The 22,617-nt window shown below is 43.2% G+C and overlaps 1 protein-coding gene and 1 pseudogene across 1 annotated transcript; both read right to left on the bottom strand.

The window, feature by feature from the left end:
* Nucleotides 1-18,455: 18,455 nt before the first annotated feature.
* Nucleotides 18,456-20,503, bottom strand: LOC119300385 (serpin-ZX-like). The gene is made up of 3 exons (XM_037577362.1): nt 20,494-20,503; nt 19,896-19,951; nt 18,456-19,247 (listed from the first exon to the last, which is right to left on the bottom strand). The coding sequence occupies exons 1-3, from the start codon at nt 20,501-20,503 to the stop codon at nt 18,456-18,458; spliced, it is 858 nt and encodes a 285-aa protein (XP_037433259.1).
* Nucleotides 20,504-20,889: 386 nt separating this feature from the next.
* LOC119300386 lies at nt 20,890-21,854 on the bottom strand (annotated as a pseudogene).
* Between the last annotated feature and the right edge of the window lie 763 nt (nt 21,855-22,617).

Consider the following 22,617-nt stretch of genomic DNA (forward strand, 5'->3'; position numbering starts at 1 on the left):
CACTATCGATGATCGAAGGAGCCATCAAGCCTAACGGTGACGACACAGAGGAACTCTCAATGAAAGCACTAATGTCGGTGTCAAAACCAGCGGATCTCGGGTAGGGGGTCCCGAACTTTGCGTCTAGGCGGATGGTAACAGGAGGCAGGGGACACGATGTTTTACCCAGGTTCGGGCCCTCTTGATGGAGGTAAAACCCTACGTCCTGCTTGATTATTCTTGATAATATGAGTAGTACAAGAGTAGATCTACCACGAGATCAGAGAGGCTAAACCCTAGAAGCTAGCCTATGGTATGATTGTATGTTGTCCTACGGACTAAAACCCTCCGGTTTATATAGACACCTGAGGGGGCTAGGGTTACACAAGGTCGGTTACAAAGGAGGAGATATACATATCCGTATTGCCTAGCTTGCCTTCCACGCCAAGGAGAGTCCCATCCGGACACGGGACAAAGTCTCCAATCTTGTATCTTCATAGTCCAACAGTCCGGCCAAAGGATATAGTCCGGCTGTCCGGATACCCGCCTAATCCAGGACTCCCTCAACGGTCATCACCGGTAAGTATCCCGATTATTGTCACTTCGGGGTTAATAGATCATAACACATAATAGGTGACTATAGACTTGCAAGATAGGATCAAGAACACTCATATATTGATGAAAACATAATAGGTTCAGATCTGAAATCATGGCACTCGGGCCCTAGTGACAAGCATTAAGCATAGCAAAGTCATAGCAACATCAATCTCAGAACATAGTGGACACTAGGGATCAAACCCTAACAAAACTAACTGATTACATGATAGATCCCATCCAACCCATCACCGTCCAGCAAGCCTACGATGGAATTACTCACGCACGGCGGTGAGCATCATGAAATTGGTGATGGAGGATGGTTGATGATGACGATGGCGACGGATTCCCCTCTCTGGAGCCCCGAACGGACTCCAGATCAGCCCTCCCGAGAGGTTTTAGGGCTTGGCGGCGGCTCCGTATCGTAAAATGCGATGATTTCTTCTCTTTGGTTTTTTTCCCTGAAACTCAATATATGGAGTTGGAGTTGGAGTCGGAGAGGCAAAAGGGGGCCCACAAGGTAGGGGGGCGCACCCTAGGGGTCAGGCGCGCCCTCCACCCCCGTGGAGAGGTGGTGGGCCCCCTGGCCTTCATCTTTTGCAGGTATTTTTCTTATTTTCTGAAAAGTGGCTCCGTGAAGTTTCAGGTCATTCCGAGAACGTTTGTTCCTGCACATAAATAACACCATGGTAATTCTGCTGAAAACAGCGTCAGTCCGGGTTAGTTCCATTCAAATCATGCAAGTTATAGTCCAAGACAAGGGCAAAAGTGTTTGGAAAAGTAGATACGACGGAGACGTATCAACTCCCCCAAGCTTAAACATTTGCTTGTCCTCAAGCAATTCAGTTGACAAACTGAAAGTGATAAAGAAAAAATTTTACAAACTCTGTTTGCTCTTGTTGTTGTAAATATGTAAAGCCAACATTCAAGTTTTCAGCAAAGATTATAACTAACCACATTCGCAATAACGCATAGGTCTCATGTTTACTCATATCAATAGCATAATCAACTAGCGAGCCATAATAATAAATCTCGGATGACAACATTTTCTCAAAACAATCATAATATGATATAACAAGATGGTATCTCGCTAACCCTTTCTGAGACCGCAAAACATAAATGCAGAGCACCTTTAAAGACCAAGGACTGACTAGACATTGTAATTCATGGTAAAAGAGATACAGTCAAGTCATACTCAATGTAAACTAACAGTAATGAATGCAAATGACAGCGGTGCTCTCCAACTGGTGCTTTTTAATAAGAGGATGATGACTCAGCATAAAAGTAAATAGATAGGCCCTTCGCAGAGGGAAGCGGGGATTTGTAGAGGAGCCAGAGCTCGGTTTTGAAATAGAGGTGAATAATATTTTGAGCGGTATACTTTCATTGTCAACATAACAACCAAGAGATGGCGATATCTTCCATGCTACACACATTATAGGCGGTTCCCAAACAGAATGGTAAAGTTTATACTCCCCCTTCCACCAACAAGCATCAATCCATGGCTTGCTCGAAACAACAAGTGCCTCCAACTAACAAGAGTCCCAGGGGAAGTTTTGTTTGCAATTATTTTGATTTAGTTTGCATAAAGCATGAGACTGGGCATCCCGGTGACCAGCCATTTATCACGTGAGTGAGGAGCGGAGTCCACTCCTCTTGAGAATAACCTGCCTAACATGGAAGATACAGACAGGCCTAGTTGATACATGAGCTATTCGAGTATACAAAACATGATAATTATTTGAAGGTTTAGAGTTTGGCACATACAAATTTACTTGTAACGACAGGTAGATACCGTATATAGGTAGGTATAGTGGACTCATGTGGAATAACTTTGGGGTTTAAGGGATTTAATGCACAAGTAGTATTCCCGCTTAGTACAAGTGAAGGCTAGCAAAAGACTGGGAAGCGACCAGCTAGAGAGCGACAACAGTCATGAACATGTATTAAAATTAATCAACACTGAAGGCAAGCATGAGTAGGATATAATCCACCATGAACATAAATATCGTGAAGACTATGTTGATTTTGTTTCAACTACATGCGTGAACATGCGCCAAGTCAAGTCACTTAAATCATTCAGAGGAGGATACCACCCTATCATACCACATCATAACTATCTCAATAGCATGTTGGCACACAAGGTAAACAATTATAACTCATAGCTAATCAAGTATGGCACAAGAAACTATGATCTCTAGTTGTCATTGCAAACATGTTTATTCATAATAGGCTAAATCAGGAACGATGAACTAATCATATTTACAAAAACAAAAGAGGTCGAGTTCATACCAACTTTTCTCATCTCAGTCAGTCCATCATATATCATCATAATTGCCTTTCACTTGCACGACCGAACGATGTGAATAATAATAATAGTACATGTGCATTGAACTAAGCTAGAATCTGCAGGCATTCAATAAACAGGAGAAGACAAGGCAATATGGGCTCTTTTGTCAGATAAACAAATATGCATATAAGAGCCAATTCAATAATTTAATTATGGTCTTCTCCTATCGACCCCCAAAGAAAAGAAAAGAAATAAAACTATTTACACGGGAAAGCTCCCAACAAGCAAAAGAAGAACAGGAAATCTTTTGGGGTTTTCTTTTTAATTACTACTACAAGCATGGAAATTAAACTAACTAAAAGCTACAACTAATTGTTTTTGGTTTTTCTTAAGGTTAATTAAACACGGAAGAAGAAAGCATAAAAAGGAAAATAAACTAGCATGGATGATACAATGAAAAAGTATGAGCATCGACATCTAGCAATGAGTGTGTGAACATAAATGTAATGTCGGTAGAAAATACATACTCCCCCAAGCTTAGGCTTTTGGCCTAAGTTGGTCTATGGCCATGGCTGGCCTGGCGGATATCCATAATAGTAGTTGGGGTCGTACTGAGATGCAGCGGCTATCACCTGTTGAGCTGCAGCGTGGCGACGAGCGACCTCTGCTCTCCTCTCGTACTCATCTACCTCCTCTCTGGTAATGGTATATCTTCCTTTTACCTGATAATCAAAGAAGGCGGGAGCAGGGAGAGTAATATGGACAGCACGGCGTCTGTCAAAGATTAGTCGATACTGGAGAGGTGATTCATTCCTCTCGACAAACTAGTGGTGAACCATAGCATTAAAATCTAGATAAGCAGGAGGTAATTCAATATCATCTTCGCGTATGGCTATACCAAGAAAATTAGCTACGCGGGTTGCATAAATCCCACCAAAGAAATCTCCATTAAATCTATTAAGATGCAACCTACATGCAACAATGGCTCCCAAATTATAAGATTTGTCTCCTAACACAGCACTCCGAAGAATACTGAGGTCAGGGACACACATGTGACATGCCTCATCTTTACCATTAATGCATCTACCTATAAAAAGAGCAAAATAATGTATAGCAGGAAAGTGAATGCTCCCTATGGTGGCTTGTGTTATATCTCTAGATTCCCTCACAGTTATACTAGTAAGAAAATCTCTAAATTCAGATTTGTGAGGGTCCCTTATACTACCCCATTGTGGAAGTTTGCAAGCAATGGTAAAATCATCTAAGTCCATAGTGTAAGAATTTTCATAAAGATCAAACATGACAGTTGGAGAATTACGTGAAGTTGAAAATTCAAACCTCTTCACAAAGGTACTGGTGAGGTTGTGATACTAGCTGCACTTCTCTTCCTCGAAGCTCACAAGATCAGCGTTACGCAAATATGCGTTAAATTCTTCTTTGATTCCCGCTCGACCCATAAAGTTCTCAGAAGGCCATTCACAAGGACGCACTGGAGCGTCTCTTGGTGGCTCGTCATCAGCATCACGCATTGCAATCCTGGGTCCTTGCTTCCTTGCAGAACCACCTTGGAACATTTTCCTAAGCATATTTCTTCCTCTGAAAAATTCTAAAAATCATGCTCCGACTTCGTTACATAACGGTTCACCATACGTGCATGCTACGGGAATCACAAACTCTAACACAAGTATTCTTTAAATTCACAACTACTCAACTAGCATGATTTTAATATTATCACCTCCATATCTCAAAACAATTATCATGCTTCAATCTTTTCTTAGTATTCAACACACTCAAAAGAAAGTTTCGCAAATCTTGAATACCAAGCATATTATTATTAAGCAAATTACCATGCTAGTAAGAGACTCTCAAAATAATTTAAGTGAGGCATGAGAGATCAATAGTTTCTTTAAAACAAATCCACCACCGTGCTCTAAAAGATCTAAGTGAAGCACATAGAGCAAAATTATAACGCTCAAAAGATATAAGTGAAGCACATAGAGCAAAATTATCTAGCTCAAAAGATATAAGTGAAGCACATAGAGCATTCTATCAAATTTTAATTCATGTATGGCTCTCTCAAAAGGTGTGTACAGCAAGTATAATTTTGGAATACTAAGACACAAAGACACAAATAATATAAGATGCTCCAAGCAAAACACATATCATGTTGGTGAATAAAAATATAGCTCCAAGTAAATTACCGATGGAAGTGGACGAAAAGAGGGGATGCCTTCCGGGGCATCCCCAAGCTTTGACTTTTTGGTGTCCTTGGATTATCTTGGGGATGCCATGGGCATCCCCAAGCTTAGGCTCTTGCCACTCCTTGTTCCATGATCCATCAAAAGAATTCACCCAAAACTTGAAAACTTCACAACACAAAACTCAAAATAGAAAACTCATGAGCTCTGTTAGCGAAAGGAAACAAAAGACCACTTCAAGGTACTGTAATGAACTCATTCTTTATTTATATTGGTGTTAAACCTACTGTATTCCAACTTATCTATGGATTATAAACTACTTTACTAGCCATAGATTCATCAAAATAAGCAAACAACACACGAAAAACAGAATCTGTCAAAAACAGAACAGTATGTAGTAATCTGTAGCTAGCGCAAGATCTGGAACCCCAAAAATTCTAAAATAAATTGCTGGACGTGAGGAATTTATCTATTAATCATCTGAAAAAAGAATTAACTAAATATCACTCTTCAAATAAAAATGACAGCAGTTCTCGTGAGCGCTAAAGTTTCTGTTTTTTACAGCAAGTTCAACAAGACTTTCCCCAAGTCTTCCCAACGGTTCTACTTGGCACAAACACTAATTAAACACAAAAAACACAACCTAAACAGAGGATAAATAATTTATTTATTATTAAACAGGAGCAAATAACAAGGAAAAAATAAAATTGGGTTGCCTCCCAACAAGCGCTATCGTTTAACGCCCCTAGCTAGGCATAACAAGCAAGAATAGATCTAGGTATTGCCATCTTTGGTTTTAGGGAAAAAGAGAGTAAACTTGTTATCTATGGAATTAATCTTTCTATTTTGACAAAGTACATGTCCACTAATGGTAGAAGAAAGATTAAGAATGTTGCGGAAATTGGCATCTAGGCTAGCTTTTATCTCTTTAATAGATTCGTTTTGATAAGAGAGCAAGAGAGATGTGATTTCAGTTTTCTCATTAATGGGGTGCCCAAATATAGTTTTCATCCTCTCATAGGTATCTATGGGGTCCCCTTCGAGAAAAACCCCCTCGAAAATAGAATCTAAAACTTGTTTGAACGAAGCGGGCAGCCCAACATAAAAGCTTTTGAAGTAAACCTCAATTTGATATTGGAGTACATAGCTAGCCCGAATCCTTAACAGCCTATCCCAAGCATCTTTCAAAGATTCATCAAGTAAATAACAGAAAATTCCAGATCATCTTCATCAAAATTACTAAGGTTCTCATTGATAACTCCTGTAAGTTGTTCTATAGCATTCTGATTTATAAGTTTAGATAAGATAGCAGGATTGTCTAAAGCACTAGAACTTGGGAGAAAACCACCAACTCTTTTTGGTTCTGACATGGCGAGGGAACAGAGGCAAACAAAGAGGGAGGATAGAGAGAGAGGGCAAATAAAACAGCAAGGGTGAATTGGGGGGAGAGGAAAACGAGAGGCAAATGGCAAATAATGTAATGCGAGAGATAAGGATTGTGATGGGTACTTCGTATGTTGACTTTTTGCGTAGACTCCCCGACAACGGCGCCAGAAATGGCTTGTTGTCGGGAGTCAAATCTTGACTTGCGCGAACCTCCCCGGCAACGGCGCCAGAAATCCTTCTTGCTGCGTCTTGAGCTTGCGTTGGTTTTCCCCGAAGAGGAAGGGATGATGCAGCAGAGTAGCGTAAGTATTTCCCTCAGTTTTTGAGAACCAAGGTATCAATCCAGTAGGAGCCCACGCTCAAGTCCCTCGTACCCGCACAAAGCGATAGCTACTCGCAACCAATGCAATTAGGGGTTGTCAAGCCCTTCACGGTCACTTATGAGAGTGAGATCTGATAGATAGAATACTTTTTGGTATTTTTGATATAAAGATGCAAAGTAAAAAGTAAAGGCAAAGTAAATAGCAAAACAATATAAAAGTGATGGAGATTGATATGATGAGAATAGACCCGGGGGCCATAGGTTTCACTAGTGGCTTCTCTCAAGAGCATAAGTATTCTACGGTGGGTGAATAAATTACTGTTGAGCAATTGATAGAATTGTGCATAATTATGAGAATATCTAGGCACGATCATGTATATAGGCATCACGTCCGTGACAAGTAGACCAAAACGATTCTGCATCTACTACTATTACTCCACTCATCGACCGCTATCCAGCATGCGTCTAGAGTATTAAGTTAAAAACAGAGTAACGCCTTAAGCAAGATGACATGATGTAGAGAGATAAATTCATGCAATATGAAATAAACCCCATCTTGTTATCCTCGATGGCAACAATACAATACATGCCTTGCTGCCCCTTCTGTCATTGGGTAAGGACACCGCAAGATTGAACCCAAAGCAAAGCACTTCTCCCATGGCAAGAACTACCAATCTAGTTGGCCAAACCAAACGGATAATTCAAAGAGACTTGCAAAGATAACCAATCATACATAAAAGAATTCAGAGAAGATTCAAATATTATTCATAGATAGACTTGATCATAAACCCACAATTCATCGATCTCAACAAACACACTGCAAAAAGAAGATTACATCGAATAGATCCCCACGAGAGAGGGGGAGAACTTTGTATTGAGATTCAAAGAGAGAGAAGAAGCCATCTAGCTACTAACTATGGACCCGAAGGTCTGAGGTAAACTACTCACACTTCATCGGAGAGGCTATGATGATGTAGAAGCCCTCCGTGATGACGGCCCTCTTCCGGCGGAGCTCCGGAACAGGCCCCAAGATGGGATCTCGTGGATACAGAAAGTTGCGGTGGTGGAATTAGGTTTTTGGCTCCTGTTCTGATCGTTTGGGGGTACGTGTGTATATATAGGAGGAAGAAGTACGCCGGAGGAGCAACGAGGGGCCCACGAGGCAGGGGGCGCGCCCCCCACCCTCGTGACCGCCTCTTTTGTTCCTTGGAGCAGGGTCCAAGTCTCCTGGATCACGTTCGGTGAGAAAATCACGTTCCCGAAGATTTTATTCCGTTTGAACTCCCTTTGATATTCCGTTTCTTCGAAACACTGAAATAGGCAAAAAACAGCAATTTCGGGCTGGGACTCCGGTTAATAGGTTAGTCCCAAAAATAATATAAAAGTGGAAAATAAAGCCCAATATAGTCCAAAACGGTAGATAATATAGCATGGAGCAATCAAAAATTATAGATACGTTGGAGACGTATCAAGAAGGTTGTGCCTTCTAGTTTCATCCATCTCATGATCATCAAAAGGAATCCACTAACAAGGTTTATGAAGTCTTGTTAACGAACTCATTCCGAATAACATGGAACCGGAGAAATTTCAAATAACACTATGTTACCTCAACGGGGATATGCACATCCCCAATAATAAGAATATCATATTTCTTCTTGACAGTAGGAAGAGGAAATTCAAAACCTCCAAATATAATCGATGGAATTTTTCCAATAGAGTTGATACTATGAACTTGAGGTTGTTTCCTCGGAAAGTGTACCGTATGCTCATTACCATTAACATGAAAAGTGACATTGCCTTTAGTGCAATCAATAACAGCCCCTGCAGTATTCAAAAAGGGTCTTCCAAGAATAATAGACATACTATCGTCCTCGGGAATATCAAGAATAACAAAGTCCGTTAAAATAGTAACGTTTGCAACTACAACAGGCACATCCTCACAAATACCGACAGGTATAGTAGTTGATTTATTAGCCATTTGCAAAGATATTTCAGTAGGGGTCAACTTATTCAAATCAAGTCTACGATATAAAGAGAGAGGCATAACACTAACACCGGCTCCAAGATCACATAAAGTAGTTTTAACATAGTTTCTTTTAATAGAGCATGGTATAGTGGGTACTCCTGGATCTCCAACTTTCTTTGGTATTCCACCCTTAAAAGTACAATTAGCAACATTGGTGGAAATTTTATCTTCCGGTATCTTTCTTTTATTTGTAATAATACCTTTCATATACTTAGCATAAGGATTGGTTTTGAGCATATCAGTTAATCACATACGCAAAAAGATAGGTCTAATCATTTCAGCAAAGCGCTCAAAATCCTCATCATCCTTTTTCTTGGATGGTCTGGGAGGAAAAGGCATGGGTTTCTGAACCCAAGGCTCTCTTTCTTTACCATGTTTCCTAGCAACAAAGTCTTTCTTATCATAACGTTGATTCTTTGATTGTGGGTTATCAAGATCAACAACAGGTTCAATTTCTTTGTCATTATCATTACTAGGTTGAGCATCATTATGAACATTATCATTAACATTATCACTAGTTTCAGGTTCATTACCAGATTGTGTTTCAGCATCAGAAATAGAAATATCATTTGGATTCACAGGTGTTTCAACAATAGGATCACTAGAAGCATGCAAAGTCCTATCATTTTTCTTTTTCTTCTTTTTAGAAGAACTAGGTGCATCTATATTATTTCTTTGAGAATCTTGCTCAATTCTTTTAGGATGGCCTTCAGGATACAAAGGTTCCTGAGTCATTTTACCACCTCTAGTGATAACTCTTACAACATGATCATTATTCTTATTATTCAATTCATTGAGCAAATCATTTTGAGCTTTAAGTACTTGTTCTACTTGAGTGGTAACCATAGAAGCATGTTTACTAATAAGTTTAAGTTCACCTTTGACATTAGCCATATAATCACCCAAGTGTTCAAGCATATTTGAATTGTATTTCAACTGTCTACCAAAATAAGCATTAAAATTTTCTTGCTTAGCCATAAATTTATCAAACTCATCTAAGCATGGGCTAGCAAATTTAGTAAATGGTATTTCAGCTTTATCATATCTGTAGAGAGAGAATTTACCTTTACTACCTGTGTCGGGTTATCAAGACCATGAGTTTCTTCAATAGAGAAGGATTTGGATTATATGTTTCTTCAACAGGCGGTAAATTAAGACCGTGTATTTCTTCAATAGGAGGTAAATTCTTAACATCTTCAGCTTTAATACCTTTTTCTTTAATAGATTTCTTTGCCTCTTGCATATCTTTAGGACTGAGAAATAGAATATCCCTCTTCTTCGGAGTTGGTTTAGGAATAGGCTCAGGAATTGGCTCCGGAGGTGTCCAATTGTTTTCATTTGTCAACATATTATTCAATAGAATTTCAGCTTCATCCGGTGTTCTTTCCCTGAAAACAGAACCAGCACAACTATCCAGGTAATCTCTGGAGGCATCAGTTAGTCCATTATAAAAGATATCAAGTATTTCATTTTTCTTAAGAGGATGATCAGGCAAAACATTAAGTAATTGGAGAAGCCTCCCCCAAGCTTGTGGGAGACTCTCTTCTTCAATTTGCACAAAATTATATATATCCCTTAAAGCAGCTTGTTTCTTATGAGCAGGGAAATATTTAGCAAAGAAGTAATAAATCATATCCTAGGGACTACGCACACAACCAGGATCAAGAGAATTAAACCATATCTTAGCATCACCCTTTAATGAGAACAGAAATATTTAAGGATATAAAAGTAACGACTTCTCTCATCTTTAGTGAATAGGGTGGCTATACCATTCAGTTTAGTAAGATGTGCCACAACAGTTTCAGATTCATAACCATGCAAAGGATCAGATTCAACCAAAGTAATTATATCAGGATCAACACAGAATTCATAATCCTTATCAGTAACAAAGATAGGTGAAGTAGCAAAAGCAGGGTCAGGTTTCATTCTAGCATTTAGAGATTGCTTATTCCATTTAGCTAATAACCTTTTGAGTTCATTTCTATTTTTGCAAGCTAAAATAGCTAAAGAAGCTTCTTGATCAAAAACATAACCCTTAGGAATAACAAGTGATTCTTCATCATCACTTTCATCAGTATCATCAGATTCAATATTTTCAATTTCTCTAGCTCTAGCAAGTTGTTCATCAAGAAAATCACTAAGTGGCACAGTAGTATCAAGCATAGTAATAGTTTCATCATAAGTATCATGCATAGCAGAAGTGGCATCATCAATAACATGCGACATATCAGAACGAATAGCAGAAGCAGGTGTAGGTGTCGCAAGCTTACTCAAAACAGAAGGTGAATCAAGTGCAGAGCTAGATGGCAGTTCCTTACCTCCCCTCGTAGTTGAGGGATAAATCTTGGTTCTTGGATCTTTCAAGTTCTTCATAATGATAAGCAGATATATATCCCAAGTGACTCAAAGAATAGAGCTATGCTCCCCGGCAACGGCGCCAGAAAATAGTCTTGATAACCCACAAGTATAGGGGATCGCAATAGTTTTCGAGGGTAGAGTATTCAACCCAAATTTATTGATTCGACACAAGGGGAGCCAAAGAATATTCTCAAGTATTAGCAGCTGAGTTGTCAATTCAACCACACCTGGAAACTTAATATCTGCAGCAAAGTGTTTAGTAGCAAAGTAATATGATAGTAATGATAACGGTAACAAAAGGTAACAGTATTAAAAGTAATTTTTTGGTATTTTGTAGTGATGATAGCAATAGCAACGGAAAAGTAAATAATCGAGGAACATTATATGGAAAGCTCGTAGGCAATGGATCGATGATGGAGAATTATGCCGGATGCGGTTCATCATGTAACAATCATAACCTAGGGTGACACAGAACTAGCTCCGGTCCATTGATATAATGTAGGCATGTATTCCGAATATAGTCATACGTGCTTATGGAAAAGAACTTGCATAACATCTTTTGTCCTACCCTCCCGTGGCAGCGGGGTCCTTACGGAAACTAAGGGATATTAAGGCATCCTTTTAATAGAGAACCGGAACAAAGCATTAACACATAGTGAATACATGAACTCCTCAAACTACGGTTATCACCGGTAAGTATCCCGATTATTGTCACTTCGGGGTTGACGGATCATAACACATAATAGGTGACTATAGACTTGCAAGATAGGATCAAGAACACTCATATATTGATGAAAACATAATAGGTTCAGATCTGAAATCATGGCACTCGGGCCCTAGTGACAAGAATTAAGCATAGCAAAGTCATAGCAACATCAATCTCAGAACATAGTGGACACTAGGTATCAAACTCTAACAAAACTAACTCGATTACATGATAGATCCCATCCAACCCATCACCGTCCAGCAAGCCTACGATGGAATTACTCACGCACGGCGGTGAGCATCATGAAATTGGTGATGGAGGATAGTTGATGATGACGACGGCGACGGATTCCCCTCTCCAGAGCCCCGAACGGACTCCAGATCAGCCCTCCCGAGAGGTTTTAGGGCTTGGCGGCGGCTCCGTATCATAAAACGCGATATTTCTTCTCTTTGATTTTTTCTCTCCGAAACTCAATATATGGAGTTGGAGTCGGAGAGGCAATAGGGGGCCCACGAGGTAGGGGCGCACCCCCCACCCTCATGGAGAGGTGGTGGGCCCCCTGGCCTTCATCTTTTGCAGGTATTTTTCTTATTTTCTGAAAAGTGGCCCCGTGAAGTTTCAGGTCATTCCGAGAACGTTTGTTCCTGCACATAAATAACACCATGGTAATTCTGCTGAAAACAGCGTCAGTCCGGGTTAGTTCCATTCAAATCATGCAAGTTAGAGTCCAAAACAAGGGCAAAAGTGTTTGGAAAAGTAGATATGATGGAGACATATCAGTGTCCAACAAGTTCACGAACTCGGTTGTTGCATTGTTAGAACCACCGCTATAGCGAACAATAACAAGTCACGAGCTATCGAGGATAATGTTGAAAAATGAAAGGAAATCGCCATGGCCGAAGACGCAAACCTTCTGGCCATTTCGTCGAACACCACGCTTGCGGGGGGAGCGGCACCGTTGAACGGCATCACCGGAGCACCTCCTTGCGGTGGGATGGAGTGAGACGATGAAGAAGGTCGCTTCTTTGTAGCTGGAATCTTCATCCACTTTACGCCCGCGACCTTGCCGACCTTCTCCGCCGCCGCTCGGGAACGTGCTGCCGTGTTGGCGCCCGGAGCGCGGGCCATCGTGGCGGGGGCAGCCAGATTCCCGCCCTGCACAACCACGTTGCCCTGCCGCTTGCGGGCAGGCGCGGCGTTTGCTTGGGCGACGGCGGCGGGGCCAACATGGTCGACGACGAGATCCGCCCGTGGGGAAGGAGCGTGCGCGACCTCGACGGTGACAGGGGGCAGCATGGGGTCATCCATGGCGGTGAGGGACGGCCGGGGAGGAACCACCGGAGCGTGCGGAGGCGGGGCAATGGTGGCGGAGGGTGGGGGAGCGGGAAAGGGCGTGAGAAAATGTCCCTCCCGCCAAATCTCGCTGCGGATAGGGATTGAGCTCGGGTCGGCCTCCCAACCCATGAAGATAGAGGTTGAGGGAGAAGATTTGCCGCGCCCCGTAAAAATATTTGCGGGCCGGGGCGGAATGCGATGTTTGATCGGGCATGTTTTCCCGCCCCGACCCACATTTTGGTGGTAATTTTGCGGGCCAGAGCGGGATGCGGGGTCTGCTAGAGTTGCTCTAACAAGGTCAAGGATAACATGACCATGGCAAGCGAAGGAAGACATCAGGTGATAAGAAATTAGAACATGTACCCACCCTAGAACCATCTCACATCCATCGATTGCCATCCAAAATAGAAGTTGGCCAAGATCAATGTTTTTGTAGGAACTATAGCTCATGTGTTCAAGAGCCGGAATCTGGACCTTTTGCATCACCATCTTGATGATCTTTTCAATGCTCATGTATCCATCATCTTTCCCCAGCACAACTATGGATCATAAGCTTGACTCTAAGTCTTTTCAAGATAGTGTGACAAGCCTCATCCCGTCATTCTTGGGAGGTAATCAGTCAACTTCCACATCTGCGATGACTACAGGTACAATGGTCATGGAAATCACTATGCATAGTGGTTCTCAATGGAGATGACATTGTAGTGGTTGTTTGTTACGCCTTACGAGTGCTTTCACAAGTGCCCTCTCCGTGCACAAATGTAGAACAAGTGTCGTCAAGGGCAACAATGTTTTGTTTCATTGGTTTTCTTTATGCCTTTTCTAGACTCAAGTTGTACTCTGGTTGCGTTGCACAGGGGTTCAGTTCAAAATCAGCGGAGCCAAGAAGTTACAAATTACTCAGGGCATCTCCAAAGCGGACCCTCCAATCATTCGCAACTGTCCGGGTGGCTTACTTGGGAAGACATCACGAGTCCTACTTGTTAGAAATAGGCCCTAGAGGTAATAATAAATGTATTACAGTTTGCCATCCAACGCGGACACCCTATTTGGGTTGTGTCCGTTTTTCAACAAACCAGAGGGAGGTTTGCGGGCGTCTGGACCGTCTTCATGGACACGTCCAACAACACGATCCTACGTAAAAACATGTCCCGCACCGGCACCCTCTCTCGCGTGAACGCACATACGCGCCCCACACCGCATTCATGCCGGTTAGAGTGGACGCGCTCGGTCACTGGAGCCGACATTTAAGCAGCGCGCTAGCCAAGAGCTTCTTCTGTTCCGAGTCTGCTTGGTCTCCGCGCGTGTTCAATGCTGGAGCAAAGTGATCGGATGGGGCAACTTTCTACCACATTAAAGTCGACCGCCTGATCGTCCACCTGCCGGCATTAAACAGGCGCGGAGGCCGATAAATCAACTTTGGCGCCTGCATTGAAACAGAACACCGCTAGGTCTGGCCGACACTTGCTATTTAGACGTCGACGCACATGGCATGATCCGCATCACACTGCATCTGCTTTCCTTCCTCCTTCCGTGCACCTCTGATGCAATGACGAAGAGCTCTAGGGCGTTGCAGGAGAGCCTCTGGCAGGCCCGTCATGCGCGGCAGGTAGAGGCCAGACTACCCGCGGGCTCGCCAGAGGTGAGCGAGGGGGACGATGACCGAAAGATGGATTATGCGTTCAACGATAAGCCCGCACCTGCGCCGGTTGCCGGCTTCACCATGGCCCAGGCGCACTACTAGGTTGTCATGGCGGATGAGGAGCGTCCGCGCCGTCGGTCTCCGCTATCCAAATGTTGTAGGAGGAGCAACAGTACAACCTCGGCTCCTTGAGGAACACCGACTTGTAGAGGGGCATATCCATGGCAAGTAGGCGAGCGAGTAGGTCATGGCCACCATGGCAACGAACGATCCAGGCTAGAGCAACAAGCGTTCTACGATCCTGTGTGCAGCGCCGCACAATCCGCCACAAGCGTTCGGAGCTTTGCGTCATTGACCGGAGAGCGATCTTCTCTTCGAGCAGATCATGGTGGAGACGGACGCAGAGGTAGCGCAAGCAACCGTGGAAGGGAACGTCGACCACCATCATCACCGGCTCCTCGCTTGCACCCACCCACAACGACTGGGAGGCGGGGCCATCCGGGTCGATCATCGACCTCACCTCCATCGAAAACGTTGCAACCAAGCGGCAGACTTTGGTGAGGAATAGTAGGTGGGAGACGGGCGTGGGCGTGTCCGTGTCCCATGTCCCATGTCTTGCTCTTCCTCGCCAGACATGGGGAAGAACAAGACGCGGAACACGGACGTCTCCACGCCCGGCGAATATTTACACTAGGAAATTTTGCTATGTCCGCTTTTGTTTAAGGAAATATGATTTTCATGAATATGGTCCGGCTTAAATGAAAATTGTCCGGTCCGCATGAAATTTGTCCGGTTTATTCAAATTCCGTTTGAAATGTGTTCTTCAGTTGGATGGTGTAAGGGTTAGATGGTCAGCTTCGTACCAATGTTCGGACGGATACTTTCTCCGTTTAGGAGATAGCGTTGAAGATGCCCTGATTTTTCCCTCCATCCACTACCAAACCCCTTTATTTCCTCTGATTTGCAAGGGTATCCCCCACACGAAATTTCTTTGCTGGATCCGCCGTCAGGCAAAGACCAGGCGGAGTGTCAAAGCAATCCCAGGCCTAGACAATTCCTCCCCTCCCCGCGTGATCAGCGCTCTGGCCGGTGCCCTGTCAACGTGAACAGTTCTACCATTTGCGTGTGACCAGGCGAAAACCTTTACGCTGCACTGGTAGATCGTGAATGCAGCCGTATACAGTAAATATACTGTTCGAGTAGGTTAAACGTAAAAAGGAAGAAGAAAGTAAATCTGCGATTTCTGGTGGAAACATGTGCCACAGTTGCAAGCAGATGTTTATAGCAGCCTACTGCTGTACACTTGAACTGTGCCCCGTGGCCTCTTATCTCGACACCACCGGCAGGCAAAAACTTACTCTGCGTTATCCGTCCACGTAGGCTCCAGCACCGCAGAGCACATGATTTGTCCGCCGTTATATACGCATCCCACAAACAAAGCCCCCATGCACATCGAGCGACGGCGCAAGTGACGCTCTCAATCTCCTTGTTGCGGCAGCTAGCACGCCGAGTTGCCGTCAGCCGGACTGAACCAGTTCTTTAATAAGCTAGCTGATCGCGTTGGTCTAATTTGTCCTTCTATCCCAATTTTGTACTCCCTCTGTAAATAATATAAAAACGTTTAGATTATTATTTTAGTACTCTAAACGCTCGTATATTTATTTACGGAGAGAGTACTGTAGAATATCTGGTTTTTATGGAGTACATGTCTTGTGGCCTTTTGGATGTTTGCTTTAGATGCATATGGTGTTTTCTTAGTACTGGAATCCAGATTATGGATTACGATGCAAGTGTGTAAAGTTTTTATTGTTAAGGAGATTTGTGCAACATTGCATAAATGGGATTTGCATCAGTGTCATACTGCTGCGTGCGGCTTAGAGCATCTAAGCTAGGCGCTCCAAACCGGCCTCAAACACTCGGATGGCCCGTCAGATCACTGGCCAGTCCTGGTTTTTTTATCTAGACAAACGTCTCAAACGGGTCTCAAACGACTGGCGTCCCTCGTATCCAGCCCAAATACGAGGCGGAAATGGGGTGGCCCGGTCACACCCGGGCGCATCCGCCTGACAAGTCCGGCCCACCATCGACCGCAGGGTTGTCCCAGAAAAAATCTCATCCAACTCATCGCTTCGAAACCCTAGCTCACTCACACTCTTCTCTCTCGCTCCGTCTTCTCCCCTCCCCGCACCAATTCCGATCTAATCCGGCGCAATGTCGAGCTCCGGCAGCCACTCCGACTCCGAACTGGATCCGGACTATGAGCTTGCCCTCCGAATCGCCTTGGAACGGTCCAAGGTGGAGACCGGGGGCAACTCTGGATATGTAGCCTCGTCGCAGACGCAGCTTCCCTGCCGGCGCTGGCCCCTCCCGACCCATGCGCAGTTCCGACAGGCTGTCTGCGTAATCTGTGCTTCCCCTATGCCGTCCCCTGCCCCCGCTGGCTTTTGCTCCCCCGCATGGGCAGCGGTGGGCGCTTGGGCCCACCTTGCCGGCCCGGACGCGCACGTCGGAATCAAAGGCGTGCGCCGCCCGCCGCAAGAGGCAGCGGGAAAAGGGAGAGGAAGGAGGCGGAGCAGTCCGTGCGCCACCGCCGCGGGATGTAGGTGGAGCCCGACGAGGACGCGCGGCTCCTCGAATGGGTCTATCACCGATCGCTTACGACTGCGGAGACGGACGCGCGGCGGCTTCGCCGGAAGAACGCCAAGGCACTCCGGATTTCCATTGAGCAGTCCGAGCACGAGGCGGCGGAGGCAGCGGCGGAGGTGGCTCGGCTCGCGAAGCTCAAGCGACAGTAGGACACGGAGGTCCAGCGGTTGAAAGGGCGCATCATCCTCTCTGACACATCCGACGATGACCACCACGGCTCCTCGTCCGACAACTCGGACGATCCGCCACCAACCGCCGACACCTACAGTTGCGCCGGCGACCGAAAGGGCAAAGGGCCGGCGAGGAAGTGGTGAAGCTCCGCCGTCTCTGTCTTTAATTTTAAGTTTTTAGAAATCTAGTTTAAACTTATGAGCCGTTTATGTGAATTATGTGAACTTTGGCGATCTTTTGGACATCCGTCGGTGATCTTTTGGTGATCAGAATGTGCATTTTTATGTCTGATTCTATGTTTATGTGATGATCTACGTTGTTTTTAATTTACGCTGCATGCTTAGTATGGATATGAGGTACCAGATATGAGATACACCGATGTAGACGACGTGATTTGACAAGTGTCCAGTCAGTGCTCGCGGGCGTTTGAGGGCCCGGATTTGTAGGTCGCGGCTGTAGATGCTCGTATCTTGTGGTCAAATTAAAATGCTCTGTTCCAAAGCGGAGCAGTTTCCAAATTTTCTAACCTTTGTAAACCATCATAGAATGGAGTACCTAGCTGCTTTTCTATGAAATTCATATCCATAGACTAGCATATCAATATTTCATACGTGCACCAAGCAAAGCACAGTTTGAAAGCCAAAACACCATACATCAAGCAATGACTCTTATAGTTTTGAAAAAGGAACATGTACTACTACATACATTTATTGAACTTGCAACAAGATGGAGAAATGCCTTCATGTGACGGATGCCGTCACGATCACGCTTTCACCATGGACAGTGGTTCACTACACATGCGCTACACTGCAAGCAGAGGATTGACCACATGACCGACGAATAGCACCACACCGGTCATGTCTTCTCGTACCACAAAGAGGAAAGGGTGATCCGCGACGAAATCCATCTTCATGGGAGGAACTGCTGGAAGCAATTTACACATGACTACCGCAACAGTTGCCGCCGCAGCCTCAATTCCTTCTTCATTCACTTCTACAAATGACTTGTGGAATATAGATGAGACACGCAAACTCTCTCCCAACGGGGAATCGACCATTTCCGAAAGATCTGCTTCTGTACTGAATGGAAGTTGGAGGCCAAAACTCCTGAACAATTTGGACGCTTCAAAATCAAATGATATCTTGAACTTAGGGATCTTGAATTTCCTGACTGGAACCACTCGAGCGGGGATATGCTTCTCCAGAAACTCTGGCTCGGAGGTCAACTTTCCTGCTAAGCTCCAAAGACCTTCTCGTGCCTCTGGAAGAAGTAAGTACATGGAGAACTGCCTCCTGTCCCTGCCTTGCTTGTAAGGAACCTTAAGTACCTTTAAGTTTTCAAAACACGAAATATATTGGTTCTTTGTACTAGACTTGAATGGTGCTTTTACTGATGTCTTGTCAAGAAGGTGGAAATTATCATCTTTAGTGTCTGATGCATGAAATTTCTGAGCCCAAGTTCCTTTGAAATACAATGCATTCCCAAGAACCAGTCTCATATCAGTCTCAATGGATCCCGCGGGAAGTATCTCTTTGATGAGACCCGATGTGACTTTGTCAACCCATGAGTTCACTTGAGCAATAACTTCGGCAGCCTATACCAAGACAAAATACATAATTATTTAGTACAATTTCCATAACTGCAATATACAATCCAGTTACTGTCTCTGAAATGACCAAAAGACAGAAATGATAAGATTCTATAACAAATATGTGCTAAATTTCCAACATAATAGTAATAGTCTTTGCATAGTTCCATCTGTTAGAAATTCCCTGCCATCAGAATCTTTAGGCGAGCTAATACTTCTGGAAGGCACCTTTGCCCATAAAAATAACATGCTATGTATCTCTAAGTTATGCTGATTAATTAGCAGCGCACTCGTTGATTGTGGATGCTCCTCTGTTGTGCCGTGGAGTTTGATACGCACGCCGATGCGGTGCGTTAGGCTGCTTGTAGAGTCTTGGTATTGTGATCCCTCGACGTACCCCTCATCTACTTGGTCCTATTAGTCTGCTAGTTAGGTCATGCCTTTTGTTTGGCGTCCATGTTCTTCTCTTCTTCTTGCAACACTTGTTGTTTGTATGGTTTTCGGCCCGGGTTTCCTTATAAATGGGGTCAATTTGTTAAGGTTTTCGATTCGGTTTTCCTTATAAACTGGATCACACTCCTGGCATTATGGCCACTTTGAGTAATATATTCAGGTGGAGGAACTCCTCCCCCGGTGATTCTAAAAAAAACATACTACTTCATATAGGTATCTCTTAAGATCGATTTTACCATGATTAGATAGAAGTATAACTGCAGCACAACATATGCTACTGCGAAACAGATGAAGCAAGATTGCACCATAGATTAATAAATTAGAACTTCCATTAATTTGTATTGGTTGTACTGAACAGTGAACATCATAATTATTTTCACAGAAGGGTGATGAATTGATACTGTTAGAGAGTTTTATGGGACCTGTGTGGCACATGGGAAGGGAGTGAAAAAAATATAGGCTATGTGGGGGGATGGGCCTTGTATGGGCCGGATTTGAGACCGATTGGACCAAAGTCACCATGGATTGTTTTTACTAGAAATAAACTCTCAGGTTAATTTTTTTAGAAATATGCTCTCGAGATGAAACAAAAAAAATCAAAATGCAGGTGTCAAAAAATATGAAATTTTATAGATGCGTACATGTTTGTGTAAACTTTCATTAATACAAAGAAGTTTTTATAGGTGTGTACATGTTTGTGTAAACCCCTAAAAATGCAAGTGCTTAACTTCTTATTCATGAAATGTGTACCCCCCCCCCATCCTACAAATATATAGGACCTAAAGTTTTCCGGGGTTGCCTTTGACCATGGGTTAAAGAAATAATACATAACATGGATGTTACACAAATTATATCATCAAACTTTTATGTGAAAGGAATTTTTAATGATATAATTATTAATCTTATAAACTGTCAAAGACAACCTCAGAAACCGTGTTCGTCCCATAATATACTCCCTCCGTCAAAAGCATTCTTGCATTATGGTAGGAAGAGAGTATTTCAGACGTACACCAAGCAAGGCACAATTTGAAAGCCTAAACATCATACCACAAGCAACTCTTTTATAGTTTTGGAAAAGGAGCATGTACTACTACGTACATTTATGGAACTTACAACAAGATGGAGAAAGGCCTTCATGTGACGGACACCATCACGATCACGCTTGCACCATGGATAGTGGTTCACCAGACACGCGCTACGCTGCAAGTAGAGGATTGACCACATGACCGATGAATAGCACCACACCAGTCACATCTTCTCGTATCACGAAGAGGAAAGGGTGATCCGCGACAAAATCCACCTTCATGGGAGGAACTGCTGAAAGCGATCTACACATGACTACCGCAAAAGTTGTCGCGGCAGCCTCAGTTCCTTCTTCATTCACTTCTACAAATGACTTGTGGAATATATATGAGACATACAAACTCCGTCCCAACGGGGAATCGACCATTTCTGAAAGATCCGCTTCTGTGCTGAATGGAAGTTGGAGGCCCAAACTCTTGAACAATTTGGACGCTTCAAAATCAAATGATATCTTGAACTTAGGGATCTTGAATTGCCTGACTGGAACCACTTGAGCAGGGATATGCTTCTCCAGAAACTCTGGCTCGAAAGTCAACTTTTCTGCTAAGCTCCAAAGGCCAACTTGTGCTTCTGGAAGAAGTGTGTACATGGAGAACTGCCTCTTGAACCCACCTTGCTAGTAAGGAAGTTTGAGTACCTTTAAGTTTTGAACGCACAAAATATATTGGTTCTTTGTACTAGACATGAATGTTGCTTTTATTGATGTCTTGTCAAGAAGGTGGAAATTATCACCTTTAGTGTCTAATGCATGAAATTTCTGAGTCCAAGCTCCTTTGAAATACAAAGCATTCCCAAGAACCAATATATCAGTCTCAATGGACCCCGCAAGAAGTATCTCTTTGATGAGACCCAGTGTGACTTTGTCAACCCATGAGTTCACTTGACCAGCAACTTCGGCAGCCTATAGCAAGAAAAATGCATAATTAATTACTACAATTGTCATAATTCAATAAACAATCCAATTACTATCTCTTAAATGACCAACATAGAGAAATGGCAATATTCTGTAACGAATATGTGCTAAATTTCCAACATAATAGTAAGTCTTTGCACAATTACCACAAAAAACAATTCCATATGTTGGAAATTCCCGCGCCGTCAAAATCTTTAGGTGAGCTAATACTCCTGAAAGATACCTTTGCTCATAAAAATAACAGGTTATGTATATCTATGTTGATTAATTAGTAGGGTCCCATACACTTGCAAATCACCATATTACATACCAATGCATGATCTAAACAATAAAGTATTCCCATAAAAGTAATTGTTAAGATCAAATTTACCATGATTAGACAGAAGTTTAACTGCAGCGCTAGAGAAGCTATATGCCACCGTGGAACAAATGATGCAAAAATGCACTATAGGATACTAAATTAAAACTTCCATTAATTCATATTGGTTGTACCGAACAGTGAACATCTGAATTATTTTCACAAAGGGCAATGAACTGATAGTGTTAGAGAGTTCTACGGGACCTGTGTGGCACGTGGGGAGGGAGTAAAAAAAGTAGGCTATGGAAAGGAGTGCGATGAAACTATGGGAAATGGGGATGGTTAGGTTTTTCTACTGGCAATGTTATCTCGTATGGGCCGGATCCCAAATGGGTTGGACCAAAATGTCACCAGGGATTATTGTGTAAACTCCCATTAATCATATGTCATGGATCTTCTATATCTAAATAGCTAGCCCCAGTAACTTATTTCTCTCAACATGCAAGCGTGACACCTCATCAAGCAACATGCATTAGACAAGGCTCCACCTCAACATTCAATGAGTCATAGAAAAAGATTCATCTCAACATGCAAACATGCATGATATATTTAATAAATATTTTAGAAAA

Source organism: Triticum dicoccoides, chromosome 5A (genome assembly GCF_002162155.2).
Source record: "Triticum dicoccoides isolate Atlit2015 ecotype Zavitan chromosome 5A, WEW_v2.0, whole genome shotgun sequence".
In the NCBI taxonomy this organism is placed as follows: domain Eukaryota; kingdom Viridiplantae; phylum Streptophyta; class Magnoliopsida; order Poales; family Poaceae; genus Triticum; species Triticum dicoccoides.